Here is a 22514-nt window from a genome sequence, read left to right as displayed (position 1 = left end):
ACTCACTACTAGTTCTCAGTCAACATATTATTTGGCTGTGCGGATTTATTTACGTCTAAGTTATTTTGTGGATCACAATGCTGCCATCTAGGGGTGGCTATACAGTAGAGGATATACAGTAGAGGATATACAGCAGACGCTATACAGTAGAGGATATACAGTAGAGGCTATACAGTAGAGGATATACAGTAGAGGATATACAGTAGAGGCTATACAGTAGAGGATATACAGTAGAGGATATACAGTAGACTATAGAGTAGAGGATATACAGTAGAGGATATACAGTAGAGGCTATACAGTAGAGGATATACAGTAGAGGCTATACAGTAGAGGATATACAGTAGAGGATATACAGTAGACTATAGAGTAGAGGATATACAGTAGAGGATATACAGTAGAGGCTATACAGTAGAGGATATACAGTAGAGGCTATACAGTAGAGGCTATACAGTAGAGGATATACAGTAAAGGATATACAGTAGAGGCTATACAGTAGAGGATATACAGTGGAGGCTATAGAGTATCATGTAGTGTGCATGTCCAGTGATTTTTGGGAGTATTTTCTGAACTTGAAAGAAAGACAAGTAGAGAAATACTTTTTTCAAGTTCATTAGCTTTGTTTCAAATGCTTCCGTAATAAAAATGAATCTCTCATCCAACTTACAGAATCTAAAATATCTAGCACAGTACATTACACATGATAATGAACGTAGTATATTTATCATACATGGTAAGGAACGTAGTATATTAATCACACGTGGTAATGAACGTAGTATATTTATCATACATGGTAATGAACGTAGTATATTTATCACACACGGTAATGAACATAGTATATTTATCACACGTGGTAATGAATGTAGTATATTTTTCATACATAATAATGAACGTAGTATATTTACCATACATGGTAATAATGAACGTAGTATATTTATCATACATGGTAATAATATAAATATATATATGATAAATATACTACCTTCATTATTATGTATGGTAAATATATACTTTCATTATAATGTAGTATATTTACCATACATGGTCATGAACGTAGTATATTTATCATACATGGTCATGAATGTAGTATATTTATCATACATGGTAATAATGAACGTGTAAATTTATCATACATAGTAATAATGAACGTAGTATATTTATCATACATGGTCATGAACGTAGTATATTTATCATACATGCTAATAATTAACATAGTATATTTATCATACATTATAATGAACGTAGTATATTTATCATACATTGTAATAATGAACGTAGTATATTTATCATACATTAAAATGAAAGTATATATTTACCATACATAATAATGAAATAAGTATATTTATCATACATGGTAATGAACATATAGTAGCTACATTTATAATGATTTCATCTGAGCTATTAATACTCTTGATTGGACTGGTATCTTAAAGCAGTGGCAAAGCTCGTTACAACATTATAGACCAACATAGGGTAGTAGCCTAACAAAAATGCAACCGGTGTGGTTTCGGGATATTACCCCAACAATTAACTGCTTTTTATTCTAACCATATCATAAAATCAACAACATTTGATGGGAGTAACATGACAAAAAAATGGACCGATCCAATATTTGCAACGATATGTCACCGAATTCTTTCTCCTCAATAATAAAGACAAATACACATAACCTAATAATGACAGTACAGGAAATTCAATCATGTTTCTGAACATGAATAACACATGATAACGTACAAAAATGTCTGCGGTGAACAGGAAGCTATTTCTCAGGTATGGGACTCTTGTCCTCTTCAGGGTTCCGAGCGGCTGCCTCTGGTCTGCTCTGTGATTGGTCCATGGAGGTCTGCTCTCGGCTCAGTGACGGCAGGAGGAGACACTCCAGCTCCTCAGCGCTGATGGCCACTTTCTCAGGTACCAGCCAACGCTTTAGATGCTCCAGGGTACTGTGAAGGAAAGTTATCACACATCCTATCATTACACAAAGAGGCAAGGTTGACAACAGAACAATCAGTGGGCCTGTAATAAACTTTACAAGCTCAGCCTTCAAAGCTGCTCAGTGATAGTGAGTTTTATAGACTTACTTCTGCCTGTACAACAAATGATGCTCTTCTACTCACCTCTGATCTAGCTCGTCCTCCTGAAAGATTTCCGAGCTCTGAGCGTCGTGCAAGAATCTATCCCAGCATTCTGTTTTGGCCTGAGATAGGGAGCGCAGCATCTCCCTGGACGTCACCTCAGTACACTGGCCCTTTATTCTCTTCAGACGATTCTCTGAAAGACAGGATTTAGAATGAATTTCATTAGTAATATGGGACCTTGATTTCTGGCTAACTCACAATCATTCCAAATAGCCAAGGGGAGACCAGGATTAACAGTAAAACCTGTGTTTGGATACTTTCCCAATTCATTATCTTTCTGGACATAAAATATTCTGCATGAACTACAGCTTACACCTATCAAATCAAATCAAATTATTTGTCACATGCGCTGAATACAACAGGTGTAGACCTTACCGTGAAATGTTTACTTCAGAGCCCTTAACCAACGATGCAGTTCAAGAGATAAGAAAATATTTACCAAACAAACTAAATAAAAAAAATTAAGTAACACAAAATAACAATAAGGAGGCTATATACAGGGGGTACCAGTACAGAGTCAATGTGGAGGCTATATACAGGGGGTACCGGTACAGAGTCAATGTGGAGGCTATATACAGGGGGTACCGGTACAGAGTCAATGTGGAGGCTATATACAGGGGGTACTGGTACAGAGTCAATGTGGAGGCTATATACAGGGGGTACCAGTACAGAGTCAATGTGGAGGCTATATACAGGGGGTACCGGTACAGAGTCAATGTGGAGGCTATATACAGGGGGTACCAGTACAGAGTCAATGTGGAGGCTATATACAGGGGGTACCGGTACAGAGTCAATGTGGAGGCTATATACAGGGGGTACCGGTACAGAGTCAATGTGGAGGCTATATACAGGGGGTACCGGTACAGAGTCAATGTGGAGGCTATATACAGGGGGTACCGGTACAGAGTCAATGTGGAGGCTATATACAGGGGGTACCGGTACAGAGTCAATGTGGAGGCTATATACAGGGGGTACTGGTACAGAGTCAATGTGGAGGCTATATACAGGGGGTACCGGTACAGAGTCAATGTGGAGACTATATACAGGGGGTACCGGTACAGAGTCAATGTGGAGGCTATATACAGGGGGTACTGGTACAGAGTCAATGTGGAGGCTATATACAGGGGGTACTGGTACAGAGTCAATGTGGAGGCTATATACAGGGGGTACCGGTACAGAGTCAATCCAACATCAAGAATGGAAAGAAGACTGACCCTCTTAACTACAGTAAAGCAGTGATGGTCACCAACACTGGTCCTAGGTAGCTGTTGGGTATACAGGCTTTTGTTCCATACTAGCAAGGACCAGGGTTGATGGCTAGGGCTGTTACGGTGACTATATTACCTCCACACCTGCAGTCATGAGTCATGACTAGCACTGTTAACGGTGACTCTATTATCACAACGGCTGCAGTAAAATTCTACATGACAGTTGAGTCACGGAAATCTCGTTTTATGCATTCTGGACATGCATTAGTAGTAGCCTACCCAATTCGCTAACGATCATCAGGTCGCTAATGGCCTGGTTACTCAGGGCTCTATTGTCCTGCTAACCACTCTGACATGAGTGGAAAACATGGTACTTGTGGATGTTGTTTCAAAGCCTGACCACGAAGTGGTCAGCGCTTTCTAAGGTGATGATTAATTCAAAACTGCCATATGCATATTAGAGGTAATGCATAAGCACAAGTCTATATATGAGCCCAAGCCCCCTCAAAAGCTGAATTAAAATAATGATTGTGCCATTATACAATACATAGCCAACCGCATAATTACACATGGCAGAAAAACATTAAACAAAATACTGATTTACGATATTTGGTAAATAATTTGTCTATCCTAAAATAAACAAATTCAGATTTAGCCTACAATTATAGTGCATTTGCTAAACATGTTTCTGTTAATTAATGATCAATTACCGTGAGACTGCCAGCCTTATGCATGACAATAACAGGCTGACAAAATGTAATGACCGCCACAGCCCTATTGATGGCATCAACTGGGCCATAGATAAGGGTGAGTCAAAACAGAAGGTCGACTTTACCTAAACTAGCAATGTAGACATCCGAGTCTTCCATAGGTTCCCAGAAGCTGTGAGAGGAGAAACTCATAGACATGCCATTAGATTGCAGGTCATTGCCAACATGTGAAGGTTGGAATGAATCTTTGAACAGAGCAGCATTATCCTCTCCTCGGCCTTGATCTTCCTCCTGCACCTGCACGTCAGGCAGGCTCCAGCAGATCTCTGACCACAGATCTCTGCTGGACCGGGCCTTATGACTCTCGAAATCGTCAATCATCTTCATGTAGATACAGTGATCTGTTGAGACAAGCATCATCAACAATATAGTCAGTGTTGTCATTTTAGACCCAAGCCACCCCATGTACCTGGACTTTGAATTACTCCCCTCTGGGCGCAGGTATAGGGCACCCCTCAGCAGGAAAAACAGAACGAGACAATTTGTGCCAGGTGTGATATCCCTCCTAAATAGCTCGGGCGAATGTTCCCATTGACCCCGTAAGGCCAGCAGGCTAGTCTTTTCTTCTTTAAAAAAAAAAAAACTATTCTTATTTCTTACTATTATTAGTTTTATTGGTATGTAACTGTTAAAGTTGTATTGTCAATCTTGTTTTGTATTTAAACACCACTTTAAATGTGTACATGACACTGCAACAACATTTCCCCATGGGGACAATAAAGTCAGTAAGTAAGTAAGTACTTAGGTAAAAATACTCCAAAAAAATACTTAAGTAGTACTTTAAAGTATCTGTACATGACTTTATTATTTATATTTCTGCCAACTTTTACTTTACTACATTCCTAAAGAAAATAATGTACTTTTTACTCCATACATTTTACCTCGCACACAAAAGTACTCACTACATGTTTACAGGAAAATGTTCCAATTAACACTTATAAAGAGAACATCCCTTGTCATCCCTCTACTGCCTCTGATCGGGTGCACTCACTAAACACAAATGCTTAATTTGTAAATGTCTGAGTGTTGGAGTGTGCCCCTGGCTATCCGTAAATACATTAAAAAAATTATAAAATTGTGCCGTCTGGTTTGCTTAATATAAGGCATTTAAAATTATTTATACTGTTGATACTTAATATATTTTAGCAATTCCATTTACTTTTGGTACTTAAGTATATTTAAAACCAAATATTTTGAGATTTTACTGGGTGACTTTCACTTGAGTCATTTTCTATTAAGGTAGCTTTACTTTTACTCAAGTATGACAATTTAGTACTTTTTCTACCATGGAAAAAAGTTATGAACTACTAATAGCAAGCAAAATAATACATTAAATTACAGCTAGAAAGAGCAATGCAATTAAGTTTGAAGGTATACCAAACCCAAGGTGTTGGTAAACTGTCCACCAAATTAGAAATGAGATAAGCTGCAACAATGAATCAATGTTCCTATTTGTTAGCTAGGATATTACCGTACTTTAGATGTAGCTAGCTAGTTAATGCTAACGCCAATTTAGTTAGCTAGCTGCAACTAAAATAATCACCTTGTCATTGGAATTTATAATAATAAATGGTAAACATTCACTCTGCTAGCTAAATATGTTTATTGGTGTCTTACCTTCGACTTCAATTTAGAGCAGCTAAACTGTATTTTACCAGGTAGTATCTAGGACTTTAATTTGTTAACGTTAGCTAGTTAGCCTGCTCCTCTAGCTGGAAGAATCCCAAACAAAATCCAAACAAGGCAATCCTTCTTTGGCGTGTTTTGAGTGATCTGACTAGATAAGGTAACTAACTGCCTGTCAAGTCATTATGAGGTTCTATGGATGCCTGTCAAGTCATTATGAGGTTCTATGGATGCTTATTGGCTTTGATTTATGTAATCCCAATGTTATTGGCCAGCTCTGTGGGGACCAGGAAGTGTGTCCTGCAGCTGGGTCCTACATGGTTGTCTCTAGTTACTACAGCCACAAAGTCAAAATAGGTTAAATCGTTTAAAAAAAGAAAGCCTTTTGGTCTTAATTTATGGTTAGGCTTAGGCATAAGGTTAGCGTTGTGGTTAGGGTTAGGTTTTACCGTCCTACAGCCAGAGATACATTTCTGTAATATCTCTGCATCAGCTGAGGCCAAATTAAATCATCTTTATCTTCTTTATCTTCTTCTTCTTCCCCTTCAAGGTTTATTGGCAGACGACACTCCAAAGGGTGAATTGCCACAACTTACTTATGAAAACAAAAAGATCACAAAAATAAGGTTATCAGTGTGATTAGGTTTGTCTGGCCTACAGCCAGATATGCCTTTCTCTAATATCTATGCTACAGCTGATGCGAAATGAAATCATCATCATCTTCTTCCTTTTCCATCTTCTTCTTCTTCTTATTATTATTATTATTTTTTCTCCTTCAATCTTCATTGGCAGACTATACCCCAAAAGGTAAATTGCCGCCACCTACTGTGCGGGATGAAAACAAAAAGATCGCAAAAATAAAACAAAACCTTCAAGGAGCCTGAGGGCGGCACATCATCCTTTTACCTCCACATAGGAGATCCGATAGAACGTCCTGACTTTCCCCACCTCGACTTCCTTCACCCTTACAGGAACTCTGGATCATCATCCTCTACTCCACAATTGCAGCACTGACCTTCTTCACTCCAATCTTCTGCATACACATTTGCCACACTGCCAAATTCTTTACACTTTTTTTACATTGTAGTATTTTGGGGACGAATGGTCTTACTCCGTACCTTACAGCGGAGTCTGCTGAGGGGAGGACGGATCGTAATAATGGTGAATGGAATTGAAATCATGTGTTTAATGTGTATTTGATACCCTTCCACCAATTCTGCTCCATCCATTACCACAAGCCTGTCCTTCCCAATTAAGATGCCACCAATCTCCTGTGGTACCTTATAAATCCCTCCTGTGGTACCTTATATACCCATCCTGTTTTACCTTATATACCCCTCCTATGGTACCTTATACACCCCTCCTGTGGTACCTTATATACTCCTCCTGTTTTACCTTATATACCCCTCCTGTGGCACCTTATATATATTTAAATGCATAGGGAGGTGTTCTTTGTATATAAAAATAAATAACCAAAATACCTTCTTCCCTTATCCATTCTGGTCAGGTGACAGGTACTAACCACTGTGGTGGTTCATTTCTTTACTATCAAATGAGGAGAGACAAACTTATCACACAAGTCAGAGTTATACTTAAACTAAATCTTTAATAGTGAGAGCTTTGCAATATCAATGGCTGGTCGACGAATCATAGTTTCTGATGATCCGTTGAGAGCGGCGAGACAAAAGTACAAAGGTCTTTTATAGCCAAGATACACCCCTTTCAACCTACATGACGAACAACAGATATAAAGATTGGGTCACATAGTTAAGATTTGTATGAAAGATACCTATAATACATAGCAGACAGTATCTGCTGTGTCAACAGTTTTTATTGTCTGTCCCTCCAACTCCAAACTGGAACCATCTCTCCCTGGTCCCGTATAGAACAGAAACACTAACTCATGCTCTGGAATGCTCTTTAGGTTTTATCACCCAAAAGCTCACGAGGCCCCTTGATGATGTGAGGTCTGTGAGGCAATTGCCTCTTCTGCCTAATGGTAATGCGTTGTTCAAAACAACTGGGAACTCTACGACTTAACCCTCGCAAGGCTGCAGGCCCAGACGGCATCCCCAGCCGCGCCCTCAGAGCATGCGCAGACCAGCTGGCCGGTGTGTTTACGGACATATTCAATCAATCCCTATACCAGTCTGCTGTTCCCACATGCTTCAAGAGGGCCACCATTGTTCCTGTTCCCAAGAAAGCTAAGGTAACTGAGCTAAACGACTACCGCCCCGTAGCACTCACATCCGTCATCATGAAGTGCTTTGAGAGACTAGTCAAGGACCATATCACCTCCACCCTACCTGACACCCTAGACCCACTCCAATTTGCTTACCGCCCAAATAGGTCCACAGACGATGCAATCTCAACCACACTGCACACTGCCCTAACCCATCTGGACAAGAGGAATACCTATGTGAGAATGCTGTTCATCGACTACAGCTCGGCATTCAACACCATAGTACCCTCCAAGCTCGTCATCAAGCTCGAGACCCTGGGTCTCGACCCCGCCCTGTGCAACTGGGTACTGGACTTCCTGACGGGCCGCCCCCAGGTGGTGAGGGTAGGCAACAACATCTCCTCCCCGCTGATCCTCAACACTGGGGCCCCACAAGGGTGCGTTCTGAGCCCTCTCCTGTACTCCCTGTTCACCCACGACTGCGTGGCCACGCACGCCTCCAACTCAATCATCAAGTTTGCGGACGACACAACAGTGGTAGGCTTGATTACCAACAACGACGAGGCGGCCTACAGGGAGGAGGTGAGGGCCCTCGGAGTGTGGTGTCAGGAAAATAACCTCACACTCAACGTCAACAAAACTAAGGAGATGATTGTGGACTTCAGGAAACAGCAGAGGGAACACCCCCCTATCCACATCGATGGAACAGTAGTGGAGAGGGTAGCAAGTTTTAAGTTCCTCGGCATACACATCACAGACAAACTGAATTGGTCCACTCACACAGACAGCATCGTGAAGAAGGCGCAGCAGCGCCTCTTCAACCTCAGGAGGCTGAAGAAATTCGGCTTGTCACCAAAAGCACTCACTAACTTCTACAGATGCACAATCGAGAGCATCCTGGCGGGCTGTATCACCGCCTGGTATGGCAACTGCACCGCCCTCAACCGTAAGGCTCTCCAGAGGGTAGTGAGGTCTGCACAACGCATCACCGGGGGCAAACTACCTGCCCTCCAGGACACCTACACCACCCGATGTCACAGGAAGGCCATAAAGATCATCAAGGACATCAACCACCCGAGCCACCGCCTGTTCACCCCGCTATCATCCAGAAGGCGAGGTCAGTACAGGTGCATCAAAGCTGGGACCGAGAGACTGAAAAACAGCTTCTATCTCAAGGCCATCAGACTGTTAAACAGCCACCACTAACACTGAGTGGCTGCTGCCAACACACTGACACTGACTCAACTCCAGCCACTTTAATAATGGGAATTGATGGGAAATGATGTAAATATATCACTAGCCACTTTAAACAATGCTACCTTATATAATGTTACTTACCCTACATTATTCATCTCATATGCATACGTATATACTGTACTCTATATCATCGACTGTATCCTTATGTAATACATGTATCACTAGCCACTTTAAACTATGCCACTTTGTTTACATACTCATCTCATTTGTACATACTGTACTCGATACCATCTACTGTATCTTGCCTATGCTGCTCTGTACCATCACTCATTCATATATCCTTATGTACATATTCTTTATCCCCTTACACTGTGTACAAGACAGTAGTTTTGGAATTGTTAGTTAGATTACTTGTTATTACTGCATTGTCGGAACTAGAAGCACAAGCATTTCGCTACACTCGCATTAACATCTGCTAACCATGTGTATGTGACAAATAAAATTTGATTTGATTTGATTTGATTTGATTTGATTTGACTTCCGATGTCAGCGCGTTCAAGGCAACTGGTCACTCTGGAAAAAAAACAAGCGCAGACTGGGAAAAATAGTTTTGAATGGTCATCCAAATGGGAATTCCAAGTCGGAAACTCAGACGTCTTTCTAGAGCTCCGACATTACAACCTGAGGATCACTGGCATCATGATTTGACCCATTTTCTTCAGAGTGGTCTTGAAAGCACCAAGACGTCATATGTATCTCCCAGATATTCATCCTTATCCAAAAAAACACATCCCAGCCAGAAAACTAATACTTGTCTGCATTACACTTATCATATTCTTCAATTTTAGACAATTTCCATTTTGTTCCAGTCATCGACTGTTTTCCATTCATCTTCTCCAACCTTTACTCGACACGCTTCTTGTTTCAAACTCGCCATCCAGTTCCTTTTCCTCCATTGCGCAACCCAAATGGAATTTTGAAGATCAATAATTGGGAAAAGCTTTGCTACTCATAATAGTTTTACATTTGTTGGCTTACTATAATACTACTTACATGTAGTATTTTACATGTAGTATTTTAAACCAACCGTTTTTTTCTAAACCAACATTTGCAATGTTTTCTGGCTAGCTAACATCAAGTATATTGTTATTACAGAGAATTATTACCCCATTAAGGGCATTATGTTGTCAGAGCACTATTACATCATTATAGCCATTATGATTTCAGATTATTATTATAATAGAGGGTTTGCAGTTGTGTCACAAATCCCCTAGCAACCACACCAGGCACCATGTTGGAAGACCAGAGTCAGTCTGTTAGATGCTTCCAATCATCCACATGGCTGACTGTGTTACCATGGAAGAGGGTGAAAGGTCTCCTTCACTGCAGCCGAGGTGAGTAAGACATTTAAACGTGTTAACCCTCGCAAGGCTGCAGGCTGCAGGCCCAGACGGCATCCCCAGCCGCGCCCTCAGAGCATGCGCAGACCAGCTGGCCGGTGTGTTTACGGACATATTCAATCAATCCCTATACCAGTCTGCTGTTCCCACATGCTTCAAGAGGGCCACCATTGTTCCTGTTCCCAAGAAAACTAAGGTAACTGAGCTAAACGACTACCGCCCCGTAGCACTCACATCCGTCATCATGAAGTGCTTTGAGAGACTAGTCAAGGACCCTATCACCTCCACCCTACCTGACACCCTAGACCCACTCCAATTTGCTTACCGCTCAAATAGGTCCACAGACGATGCAATCTCAACCACACTGCACACTGCCCTAACCCATCTGGACAAGAGGAATACCTATGTGAGAATGCTGTTCATCGACTACAGCTCGGCATTCAACACCATAGTACCCTCCAAGCTCGTCATCAAGCTCGAGACCCTGGGTCTCGACCCCGCCCTGTGCAACTGGGTACTGGACTTCCTGACGGGCCGCCCCCAGGTGGTGAGGGTAGGCAACAACATCTCCTCCCCGCTGATCCTCAACACTGGGGCCCCACAAGGGTGCGTTCTGAGCCCTCTCCTGTAATCCCTGTTCACCCACGACTGCGTGGCCACGCACGCCTCCAACTCAATCATCAAGTTTGCGGACGACACAACAGTGGTAGGCTTGATTACCAACAACGACGAGACGGCCTACAGGGAGGAGGTGAGGGCCCTCGGAGTGTGGTGTCAGGAAAATAACCTCACACTCAACGTCAACAAAACTAAGGAGATGATTGTGGACTTCAGGAAACAGCAGAGGGAACACCCCCCTATCCACATCGATGGAACAGTAGTGGAAAGGGTAGCAAGTTTTACGTTCCTCGGCATACACATCACAGACAAACTGAATTGGTCCACTCACACAGACAGCATCGTGAAGAAGGCGCAGCAGCGCCTCTTCAACCTCAGGAGGCTGAAGAAATTTGGCTTGTCACCAAAAGCACTCACAAACATCTACAGATGCACAATCGAGAGCATCCTGGCGGGCTGTATCACCGCCTGGTATGGCAACTGCACCGCCCTCAACCGTAAGGCTCTCCAGAGGGTAGTGAGGTCTGCACAACGCATCACCGGGGGCAAACTACCTGCCCTCCAGGACACCTACACCACCCGATGTCACAGGAAGGCCATAAAGATCATCAAGGACATCAACCACCCGAGCCACTGCCTGTTCACCCCGCTATCATCCAGAAGGCGAGGTCAGTACAGGTGCATCAAAGCTGGGACCGAGAGACTGAAAAACAGCTTCTATCTCAAGGCCATCAGACTGTTAAACAGCCACCACTAACACTGAGTGGCTGCTGCCAACACACTGACACTGACTCAACTCCAGCCACTTTAATAATGGGAATTGATGGGAAATGATGTAAATATATCACTAGCCACTTTAAACAATGCTACCTTATATAATGTTACTTACCCTACATTATTCATCTCATATGCATACGTATATACTGTACTCTATATCATCGACTGTATCCTTATGTAATACATGTATCACTAGCCACTTTAAACTATGCCACTTTGTTTACATACTCATCTCATTTGTACATACTGTACTCGATACCATCTACTGTATCTTGCCTATGCTGCTCTGTACCATCACTCATTCATATATCCTTATGTACATATTCTTTACCCCCTTACACTGTGTACAAGACAGTAGTTTTGGAATTGTTAGTTAGATTACTTGTTATTACTGCATTGTCGGAACTAGAAGCACAAGCATTTCGCTACACTCGCATTAACATCTGCTAACCATGTGTATGTGACAAATAAAATTTGATTTGATTTGATTTTTCCTTTGTGGAAGGACATAATGAAAATATGTCCTCCCACAGTTCCAGTCTCTAGTGAGAAAAACTGAGGACAGAGAGATAAAGCAACAAAATATTCAGAGACACAAACACTACTCCATGGTTATTTAAAAATCTCATAGATGAGGAAAATAAACACAATTCTAGCCCGGTTATGGATTGTAACAATACAATAAAAAATATAGCTTTTCTATATATCTTCACATATAACTAATTGAACACACAAGCACTAATTCAACATAGTGAAGATAAAAACGAAGTAAACAGATTGCACAGTATGTGTGGATGGTGTGGTGTATGTTTATTTTGATTTGTTACAGTATGTTTGGAAAGTTGAGTGAGTGAGTAATGAAATGGTTGCATAGCCCAGAGCCAATGTATTGCTGTGAGCCGGGGTATGAGAGGGCTTTCAATGCTGTTCAGATGATGGATATACTTTTATAATGAATTATATGTCTTATTTATTTATTGTCCTATCATGGTGGAACAGTTTTAAAATAGATGATACCTTTGATGTGTTATTGTCCTATCATGGGGAACTACATTTTTAAAATAAATTACATCAAATTATTTATTTCTAATCCTATTTTAATGGTACGGTCCATGAACCTATACCCTAGACACCCACCTGAATGATCCAGATACTAAGGAGAAGTCCCTAACTGTTTTATGTGCGGTATGTGTAAGCGGTATGTATGCAGCCAAATGAGGGTCTGAGATCAAGAGCAGATTCCTCTAGATTCTGAGCCTGCTTGGCAGGGTTGGTCCTGCAAAGCCAAAGCCCCTAAAGGGAGAGCATACTACACAAGGAAATTCTCAAAGCTGCTAATTAGAACCTTGATGACCTTGTACCTATCCGGTGGGGATTCCGGTGGGGTGCCCCCACCCAGGCAGTGGCAGTGCTGGCAACAATAGCTGCAGTAACCCATGGGGAGGGGGTCACACTCTGACATTCAGAGAGGGGGTATATTATTGTGACCCTAGTGGCACAGAATCAAAGTCGGACTGCATGGAGATGCTTGGGAATATGGTCAATACGGGTGACTGTATTGTGGGTGTTTCAGGGAATATGATCAATACGGGGGACCGTGTTGTGGGTGTTTCAGGGAAAAGGTGTACATTTGACCTCCATCATCTAGGATGTGACAATGGTAAATAAAATCTCTTAATTTTTGCCTATTTTTTGTGCGGTCTTGCAGGACTTCTCGTGCAGCTGCAACTGCAAGTGCATTTGTAAATCAAGACCTATCTGGAGTTGGGCTCTGGGGTGGTGCAATTGTTGAGTAAGTGAGCTTATGGTTGTGTGGGGGTATGGGTTGAGTGTGTGTGGGTGTATGCGTGCATCCCACAACTGTTACGAAGGAGTAAAAGATGTTAGGGACAATAGAGGATGATCCACAGCTATATATAATACAAATCAAGGTGAGGGCGATGGAAATGCATTTGGTAGTTAATCTACTTCAATTCGGTAATCGCAGTCGGTTATGGGTTATCGGATACAGGGGGTCGAGGGTGGTCTGCCAGGCATTGGGATGACAGCCCAACTCGGGATGAGGAGGGCTTTTAGCGGGTGGAATAGTAGGGACCAATTGGAGGTTTACTTAGTAGCAATGCAAATATCATGGTACAGCTATATAGACACTCAATCATCATGTTACTTTCTAATGGTACGTTTACAAACAAGAATTGAAAGTTGTGTCTCATTATGATAGGTGGTGAAATAAGTATAGCCAGTTACAATTGTAATGGCCTAGCAGATGATAAGAAAAGACGATCATTATTTACCTGGCTAAAAGAGAAGGAATATAATATCTATTGTTTACAGGAAACTCATTCAACAGTTTTAGATGAAGTTGTGTGGAAAAAGAACTGGGGGGGGGGGGGGGGGGGGGGTGGGCGAAATATACTTCTCCCATGGGGAAAGAAATTCAAAAGGAGTGATGGTTTTAATTAACAATCATTTTGATCCAAATGTGCAAATTGTCCAAACAGATCCTCAAGGTAGATGGATTATTTTAAATATGTTATTGGGGATGTTATTATTTATATGTTATTGGATAACCTATACGGTCCGAATAATGATGATCCAAGCTTCTTTAAAAATATATATACGAATTTATCAACTCTACAAGCAACACTAGACTCTATTATTATGGTGGGAGATTTTAATACGGTCTTAAAAACCTCTATGGACCGGAAAGGAAATCACACTACAAACTATCGCCCTCAGGCACTTAAGGAAATCTTGAATGTCATGGATATATTGGAATTAGTGGATATATGGAGACTTAAATACCCTGACCTAGTGAGATATACAGTGGGGAGAAGAAGTATTTGATACACTGCTGATTTTGCAGGTTTTCCTACTTACAAATCATGTAGAGGTCTGTAATTTTTATCATAGTTACACTTCAACTGTGAGAGACGGAATTTAAAACAAAAATCCAAAAAATCACATTGTATGATTTTTAAGTAATTAATTGCATTTTATTGCATGACATAAGTATTTGATACATCAGAAAAGCAGAACTTAATATTTGGTACAGAAACCTTTGTTTGCAATTACAGAGATCATATGTTTCCTGTAGTTCTTGACCAGGTTTGCACACACTGCAGCAGGGATTTTGGCCCACTCCTCCATACAGACCTTCTCCAAATCCTTCAGGTTTCGGGGCTGTCGCTGGGCAATACGGACTTTCAGCTCCCTCCAAAGATTTTCTATTGGGTTCAGGTCTGGAGACTGGCTAGGCCACTCCAGGACCTTGAGATGCTTCTTACGGAGCCACTCCTTAGTTGCCCTGGCTGTGTGTTTCGGGTCGTTGTCATGCAGGAAGACCCAGCCACGACCAATCTTCAATGCTCTTACTGAGGGAAGGAGGTTGTTGGCCAAGATCTCGCGATACATGGCCCCATCCATCCTCCCCTCAATACGGTGCAGTTGTCCTGTCCCCTTTGCAGAAAAGCATCCCCAAAGAATGTTGTTTCCACCTCCATGCTTCACGGTTGGGATGGTGTTCTTGGGGTTGTACTCATCCTTCTTCTTCCTCCAAACATTGCGAGTGGAGTTTAGACCGAAAAGCTCTATTTTTGTCTCATCAGACCACATGACCTTCTCCCATTCCTCCTCTGGATTATCCAGATGGTCATTGGCAAACTTCAGACGGGCCTGGACATGCACTGGCTTGAGCAGGGGGACCTTGCGTGCGCTGCAGGATTTTAATCCATGACGGCGTAGTGTGTTACTAATGGTTTTCTTTGAGACTGTGGTCCCAGCTCTCTTCAGGTCATTGACCAGGTCCTGCCGTGTAGTTCTGGGCTGATTCCTCACCTTCCTCATGATCATTGATGCCCCACGAGGTGAGATCCTGCATGGAGCCCCAGACCGAGGGTGATTGAAGGTCATCTTGAACTTCTTCCATTTTCTAATAATTGCGCCAACAGTTGTTGCCTTCTCACCAAGCTGCTTGCCTATTGTCCTGAAGCCCATCCCAGCCTTGTGCAGGTTTACAATTTTATCCCTGATGTCCTTACACAGCTCTCTGGTCTTGGCCATTGTGGAGAGGTTGGAGTCTGTTTGATTGAGTGTGTGGACAGGTGTCTTTTATACAGGTAATGAGTTCGAACAGGTGCAGTTAATACAGGTAATGAGTGGAGAACAGGAGGGCTTCTTAAAGAAAAACGAACAGGTCTGTGAGAGCCGGAATTCTTACTGGTAGGTGATCAAATACTTATGTCATGCAATAAAATGCAAATTAATTACTTAAAAATCATAGAATGTGATTTTCTGGATTTTTGTTTTAGATTCCGTCTCTCACAGTTGAAGTGTTCCTGTGATAAAAATTACAGACCTCTACGTGCTTTGTAAGTAGGAAAACCTGCAAAATCGGCAGTGAATCAAATACTTGTTCTCCCCACTCTACATGGCGGAGGCTTAATCAAGCTAGTCGTCTTGATTACTTTCTTATACCATTCTCTCTGGCACCAAAAGTTTAAAAAGTGTTGATAGGCGACAGAATGCGGTCGGATCATCACATAATTGGCATATATATTACTCTTACAGAATTTCCACGTGGTCGAGGATATTGGAAATTGAATCAAAGCCTACTAGATGATAAATTGTTTAGAACTAGGACAGAATAATTTTTCAGACATAACATCGGTACAGCAGATCCCCTTACTGTATGGGACACTTTTAAATGTGCCTTTAGAGGCAATGCAATTCAGTACTCATCTATAAAACAAGAGCAATTTAGATCAAAGGAATCCATATTAACAAAGGATATTGAAGGACTAACAGTACAGTTAGATGGCAATAAAAACGGTACTATAGAGGCACAGAATAAGTTAGAGGAGAAACAAAAAGAAATGGAGGAACTTAATCAAGAAAGATCCAGTGTAATATATTATAAAAAATAAAGAGAACTGGATGGAATATGTGGAAAAATGCACCAAATTCTTTTTCAATCTTCAATATAGAAATGCTACCAAAAATTTTTTATTAAAACTTGTTACAAATGATGGAGTCATAAATGATTCACCAAATGATATTTTGAAAGAGGAAGTAAAGTACTTTAAGAATATGTTTTCATTTCAGGCTCCTCCATCTCCACTAACTGAAACTAATTGTATGGATTTTTTTCCTAATAATAATGTAAAATGAATATCTGTACAGAAAGACTCTTTTGAAGGCCAAATTACAGAGGACGAACTGCTTCAGGCAATTGGGGCCTTTAAGGATGGGAAAACGCCAGGGCTGGATGGCATACCAGTGGAATTATACACAACTTTTTTTGGTATACTCAAAGGACCATTATTGGCTTGTTTTAACCACTCCTATATAAATGGTAGATTATCAGACACGCAACAAGAAGGTCTGATATCATTATTACTGAAACAGGACCCAAGTGGTAAATAGAAAGATACAGACCATTTAAAAAAGTGAAGACCTCTTACACTTCAGTGTTGTGATGCAAAAATCCTATCAAAATGCTTGGCACATAGAATTAACAAGTATTGTCAGATATTATTCATCCTAATCAGACAGGTTTTTTACATGGACGATACATTGGAGATAATATAAGACAAGTACTGGAAACAATAGAATACTAGGAAATATTGGGGACACCAGGCCTGGTTTTCATAGCTGATTTTGAAAAGGCTTTTGATAAAGTACGACTGGAGTTTATATATAAATGCCTAGAACATTTCAATTTTGGGGAATCTCTTATAAAATGGGTTAAGGTTATGTATAGTAACCCTAGGTGTGAAATAGTAAATAATGGCTACATCTCAGAAAGTTTTAAACTGTCAAGAGGAGTAAAACAAGGTTGTCCACTATCGGCATATCTACTTATTATTGCCATCGAAATGTTAGCTGCTAAGATTAGATCCAACAATAATATTAAGGGATTAGAAATCCGTGGCTTAAAAACTAAGGTGTCATTGTACGCTGATGATTCATGTTTTGGAGTCTCTCCACGGCCTCTTAGAGGATCCAGATACTTTTGCTATCCTCTCTGGATTAAAACCAAATTATGATAAATGTACCATATTATGTATTGGATCACTAAAAAATGCACATTTTACATTACCATGTAGTTTACCAATTAAATGGTCTGACGGAGATGTCGACATACTCGGTATACACATCCCAAAAGAAAGAAATGATCTCACTCCAATACATTTTTATAGAAAGTTAGCAAAACTAGATAAGATCTTGCTACCATGGAAAGGAAAATACCTGTCTATTTGTGTAAAAATCACCCTGATTAACTCTTTAGTCATATCACAGTTTACCCTGATTAACTCCTTAGTCATATCACAGTTTACCCTGATTAACTCTTTAGTCACATCACAGTTTACCCTGATTAACTCCTTAGTCATATCACAGTTTACCCTGATTAACTCCTTAGTCATATCACAGTTTACCCTGATTAACTCCTTAGTCATATCACAGTTTACCCTGATTAACTCTTTAGTCACATCACAGTTTACCCTGATTAACTCCTTAGTCATATCACAGTTTACCCTGATTAACTCCTTAGTCATATCACAGTTTACCCTGATTAACTCCTTAGTCATATCACAGTTTACCCTGATTAACTCCTTAGTTATATTACAGTTTACCCTGATTAACTCCTTAGTTATATTACAGTTTACCCTGATTAACTCCTTAGTCATATCACAGTTTACCCTGATTAACTCCTTAGTTATATTACAGTTTACCCTGATTAACTCCTTAGTCATATCACAGTTTACCCTGATTAACTCCTTAGTTATATTACAGTTTACCCTGATTAACTCCTTAGTCATATCACAGTTTACCTATTTGCTTATGGTTTTACCTACACCTAGTGACCTGCTTTTTAAATTATATGAACAAAAAATATTCAATTTTATTTGGAACGGCAAGCCAGATAAAATTAAAAGGGCCTATTTATATAACGAATATGAATTCGGAGGGCAAAAATTATTAAATATTAAAGCATTAGACCTCTCACTAAAGGCATCAGTCATACAAAAGTTATACTTAAATCCAAACTGGTTCTCTAGTCAATTGGTACGGATGTCTCATCCTTTATTCAGGAAGGGCCTTTTCCCCTTTATTCAGATTACACCTGCTCCCTTTCGGTTGTTTGTAAAGGAAATCATCTCCAAAATATCTTTCTTTTTTAAACAAGCCTTAGAAAGTTGGTTGCAAATTCAGTTTAATCCACCTGAAAGGACGGAACAAATACTGCAACAAATATTGTGGTTAAATTCAAATGTACTAATTGATTAAAAAAAAATGTGTTTATTGAAGAAATTTTTAAAAAAGGTATAATTTTAGTGAATGATATCATAAACAGAACTGGTGGAGTTATGTCACACATGCAGCTAACACAGACATATGGAAATGTCTGCTCTACCCAAAATTACAACCAATTCATTGCAGCATTACCACAAAAATGGAAGAGGCAAGTAGAAGGGGAAAACAGTAAGGAACTTGTATGTTGGCCCTGTATTAAAGAACATAAATGGTTAAAGAAAAGTGTGATAAATAAAAACATATACCAATTTAATTTAAGGACCAAAACACTGACAGCTGTGCCATATAAATTGCAAAATAGTTGGGAAGAGATTTTCGATGTACCCATTCCATGGCACATGGTTTATGAATCTATACGCAAAACAAAGCCGGATTCAAAACTTCAAATGTTTCAATATAAATTACTATACAGAGCATACTGAAGATGGTTTGCTTAAGACGACTACAACAATTACATTATCTATGCTAAATGTGTTTGAACTGTAAAAAGAAAGACAATAGTTAGGCTATAAGAAATATGTTTTATTCAACGGGGCAAAGCAGAGATGAAAAAATACTTTTCATTTCACCCATACAGCAATATAGTCTATCATGAAAGTACAGTATGTTGACAATATCAACAATAGTTTTTCACACGTTCCAAATACATGATATATTCATAAGTTTACACTTTTGTCATATATTTTATATATTTTTCCATATATAGACACACCCAATGTGTTTTAATAAAATCAACTGTAGGCTACTGAGTTTGTCTGATGCTATAAGCATACGGTGATTAAATAATTTAGGCACACAAGTGACTCAAGAAGGAGCCAGGGATCAAGATAGCCAAACCAGAAGACAAAAACCTCTTCCTCCCGCTGCTGCTGGCCTTTGCAGATTCTGCCATGATGTTCCTGATGTTGCAGTTGCCGTACCAGGCGGTTTTACAGGATGCTCTCAATTGTGCATCTGTAAAAGTTTGTGAGGGTCTTAGGGGCCAAGCCAAATTTCTTCAGCTTCCTGAGGTGGAAGAGGCGCTGTTGCGCCTTCTTCACCACACTGTCTGTGTGGGTGGACCATTTCAGATTGTCAGTGACGTGTACGCAGAGGAACTTGAAGCTTTCCACCTACTCCACTGCGGTCCCATCGATTTGGATAGGGGCATGCTCCCCCTGCTGTTTCCTGAAGTGCACGATCAGCTTCTTCGTCTTGTTGACGTTGAGGGAGAGGTTATTTTCCTGTCACCACTCCACCAGGTCCCTCACCTCTTCCCTGTAGACTGTCTCGTCATTGTTGCTAATCAGGCCTACTACTGTTGTGTCATCTGCAAACTTGATGATTGAGTTGGAGGCATGTGTGGCCATGCAGTCATGGGTGAACAGGGAGTACAGGAGGGGGCTGAGCACGCACCCTTGTGGGGCCCCTGTGTTGAGGATCAGCGAAGTGGAGGTGTTGTTTCCTACCTTCAACACCTGGGTGCGGCCCGTCAGGAAGTTCAGGACCCAGTTGCACAGGGCGGGGTTCAGACCCAGGGACCCGAGCTTAATGATGAGCTTGGAACCTGAACTAGAGACCTCGGTTTAAAAGCTGACAGTGTTTTAATACACATTTCATTTATTTAGGATCCTGCGACTCTGTTGGGCTTAGTTGCTGTGAGTACTGCTGTCTGTCCCGGGATCCTGACAGATTCCGTATAGGGGGAGAGACACAAAAGCCCAGCTAGCCAAGCTGGCTCGGCGGTCTCCAACAGAGGTTGCTATTTGAATGTTTCCAGCGCTGCAGGAGCTGTGTTAACTTTGCTTTGTTCCTGGACAATGTGGATGGCGCTGACTTTCAATGCAGCAGTTAGTTTCAGAGTGGGTGGCAAGGAATAAGTTAGGCCTAAATATTTCTAAAACTAAAAGCATTGTATTTGGAACAAAACACTCACTGAACCCTAAATGTCAACTAAATCTTGTGATAAATTAAGTGGAAATTGAGCATTTTGAGATGACTAAACAGCTTGGAGTATACCTGGATTGTAAACTGTCATGGTCAAAACATATTGACAACAGTAGCTAAGATGGGGAGAAGTCTGTCCATAATAAATTGCTGCTCTGCCATCTTAACAACACTATCAACAAGGCAGGTCCTACATGCCCTAGTTTCTACCTTCTTAAAACAACACTATCAACAAGGCAGGTCCTACAGGCCCTAGTTTCTACCTTCTTAACAACACTATCAACAAGGCAGGTCCTACAGGCCCTAGTTTCTACCTTCTTAACAACACTATCAACAAGGCAGGTCCTACAGGCCCTAGTTTCTACCTTCTTAACAACACTATCAACAAGGCAGGTCCTACAGGCCCTAGTTTTGTCACACCTGGACTACTGTTCAGTCGTGTGGTCAGGTGCCACAAAAAGGGACTTAGTAAAATTGCAATTGGCTCAGAACAGGGCAGCACGGCTGGCCTTTGGATGTACACAGAGAGTAATTTTATTTATTTGACCTTTATTTAACTAGGCAGGTCAGTTAAGAAAATAAATTCTTATTGATGAAGGCCATATTGTTCAGGGGCAGAACGACAGATTTTTACCTTGTCAGCTCGGGGAGTTGATCTTCCAATCTTTCGGTTGCTAGTCCAACACTGTAACCACTAGGCTACTTGCCGCCCTAATATTAATAATATGCATGTCAATGTCTCCTGGCTCAAAGTGGAGGAGCGATTTACTTCATCACTACTTATATTTATGAGAGGTATTGACATGTTGAATGCACCGAGCTGTCTGTTTGAACTACTGGTACACACCTCGGACACCCATGCATACCCCAAAAGACATGCCACCATAGGTCTCTTCACAGTCCCCAAGTCCAGGACAGGCAATGAGGGGCACACAGCACTACATAGAGCCATGAATACATTGAACTCTATTCCACATCAAGTAACTGATGCAAGCAGTAAATTGTGATTTATAAAACAGACACAAAAAACACCTTATGGAACAGCGGAGACTGAAGCAACACAAACAGAGGCACAGACACATGCATACACACACACGATAACACACACTAAACACACACATACACATGGATTTAGTACTGTAGATATGTGGTAGTGGTGGAGTAAGAGCCTGAGGGCACAGTGTCTTGTGAAATCTGTGAATGTATTGTAATGTTTTTAAAATTGTATAAACTGCCTTAATTTTGCTGCCTTGGCAGCAGCTATTGGGGATCCATAATAAATACAAATTGAAAATACAAGTGTCAGCTACTGTCAATGACTGCACATTATATAGGGTATGTATTCACTATATAAAGGG

At 40.9% G+C, this 22514-nt stretch overlaps 1 protein-coding gene across 2 annotated transcripts; it reads right to left on the bottom strand.

Moving 5' to 3' along the window:
- Positions 1-594: 594 nt before the first annotated feature.
- LOC139374365 (coiled-coil domain-containing protein 32-like) lies at positions 595-6483 on the bottom strand. 2 transcript variants are annotated; one of them, XM_071115403.1, is made up of 4 exons: positions 6189-6483; positions 4179-4454; positions 2115-2268; positions 595-1940 (listed from the first exon to the last, which is right to left on the bottom strand). In XM_071115403.1, exons 2-4 carry the CDS (start codon positions 4438-4440, stop codon positions 1757-1759), a joined length of 600 nt encoding a protein of 199 aa, XP_070971504.1. In that variant the 5' UTR covers positions 4441-4454; positions 6189-6483; the 3' UTR covers positions 595-1756. The 2 variants fall into 2 exon arrangements, with proteins under 2 accessions (XP_070971504.1, XP_070971503.1); XM_071115402.1 differs by lacking the exon at positions 6189-6483 and adding an exon at positions 5731-6036.
- Positions 6484-22514: the final 16031 nt, after the last annotated feature.

The sequence above is a fragment of the Oncorhynchus clarkii genome, chromosome 19 (genome assembly GCF_045791955.1).
Source record: "Oncorhynchus clarkii lewisi isolate Uvic-CL-2024 chromosome 19, UVic_Ocla_1.0, whole genome shotgun sequence".
Taxonomy (NCBI): Eukaryota; Metazoa; Chordata; class Actinopteri; order Salmoniformes; family Salmonidae; genus Oncorhynchus; species Oncorhynchus clarkii.
Note: the sequence above shows the minus strand (reverse complement) of the source record. Positions and strands in the feature narration are given on the sequence as shown.

Excerpts from the sequence above, each read along its gene's own strand:
- LOC139374365 (XM_071115403.1), bottom strand. The coding sequence starts at position 4,440 with ATGAAGATGATTGACGATTTCGAGAGTCATAAGGCCCGGTCCAGCAGA. Across the intron at positions 2,269-4,178 it reads TGTCTACATTGCTAGTTTAG|AGAATCGTCTGAAGAGAATA; the intron begins GTAAAGTCGACC and ends CCTGTCTTTCAG. Across the intron at positions 1,941-2,114 it reads GAGGACGAGCTAGATCAGAG|TACCCTGGAGCATCTAAAGC; the intron begins GTGAGTAGAAGA and ends TTTCCTTCACAG.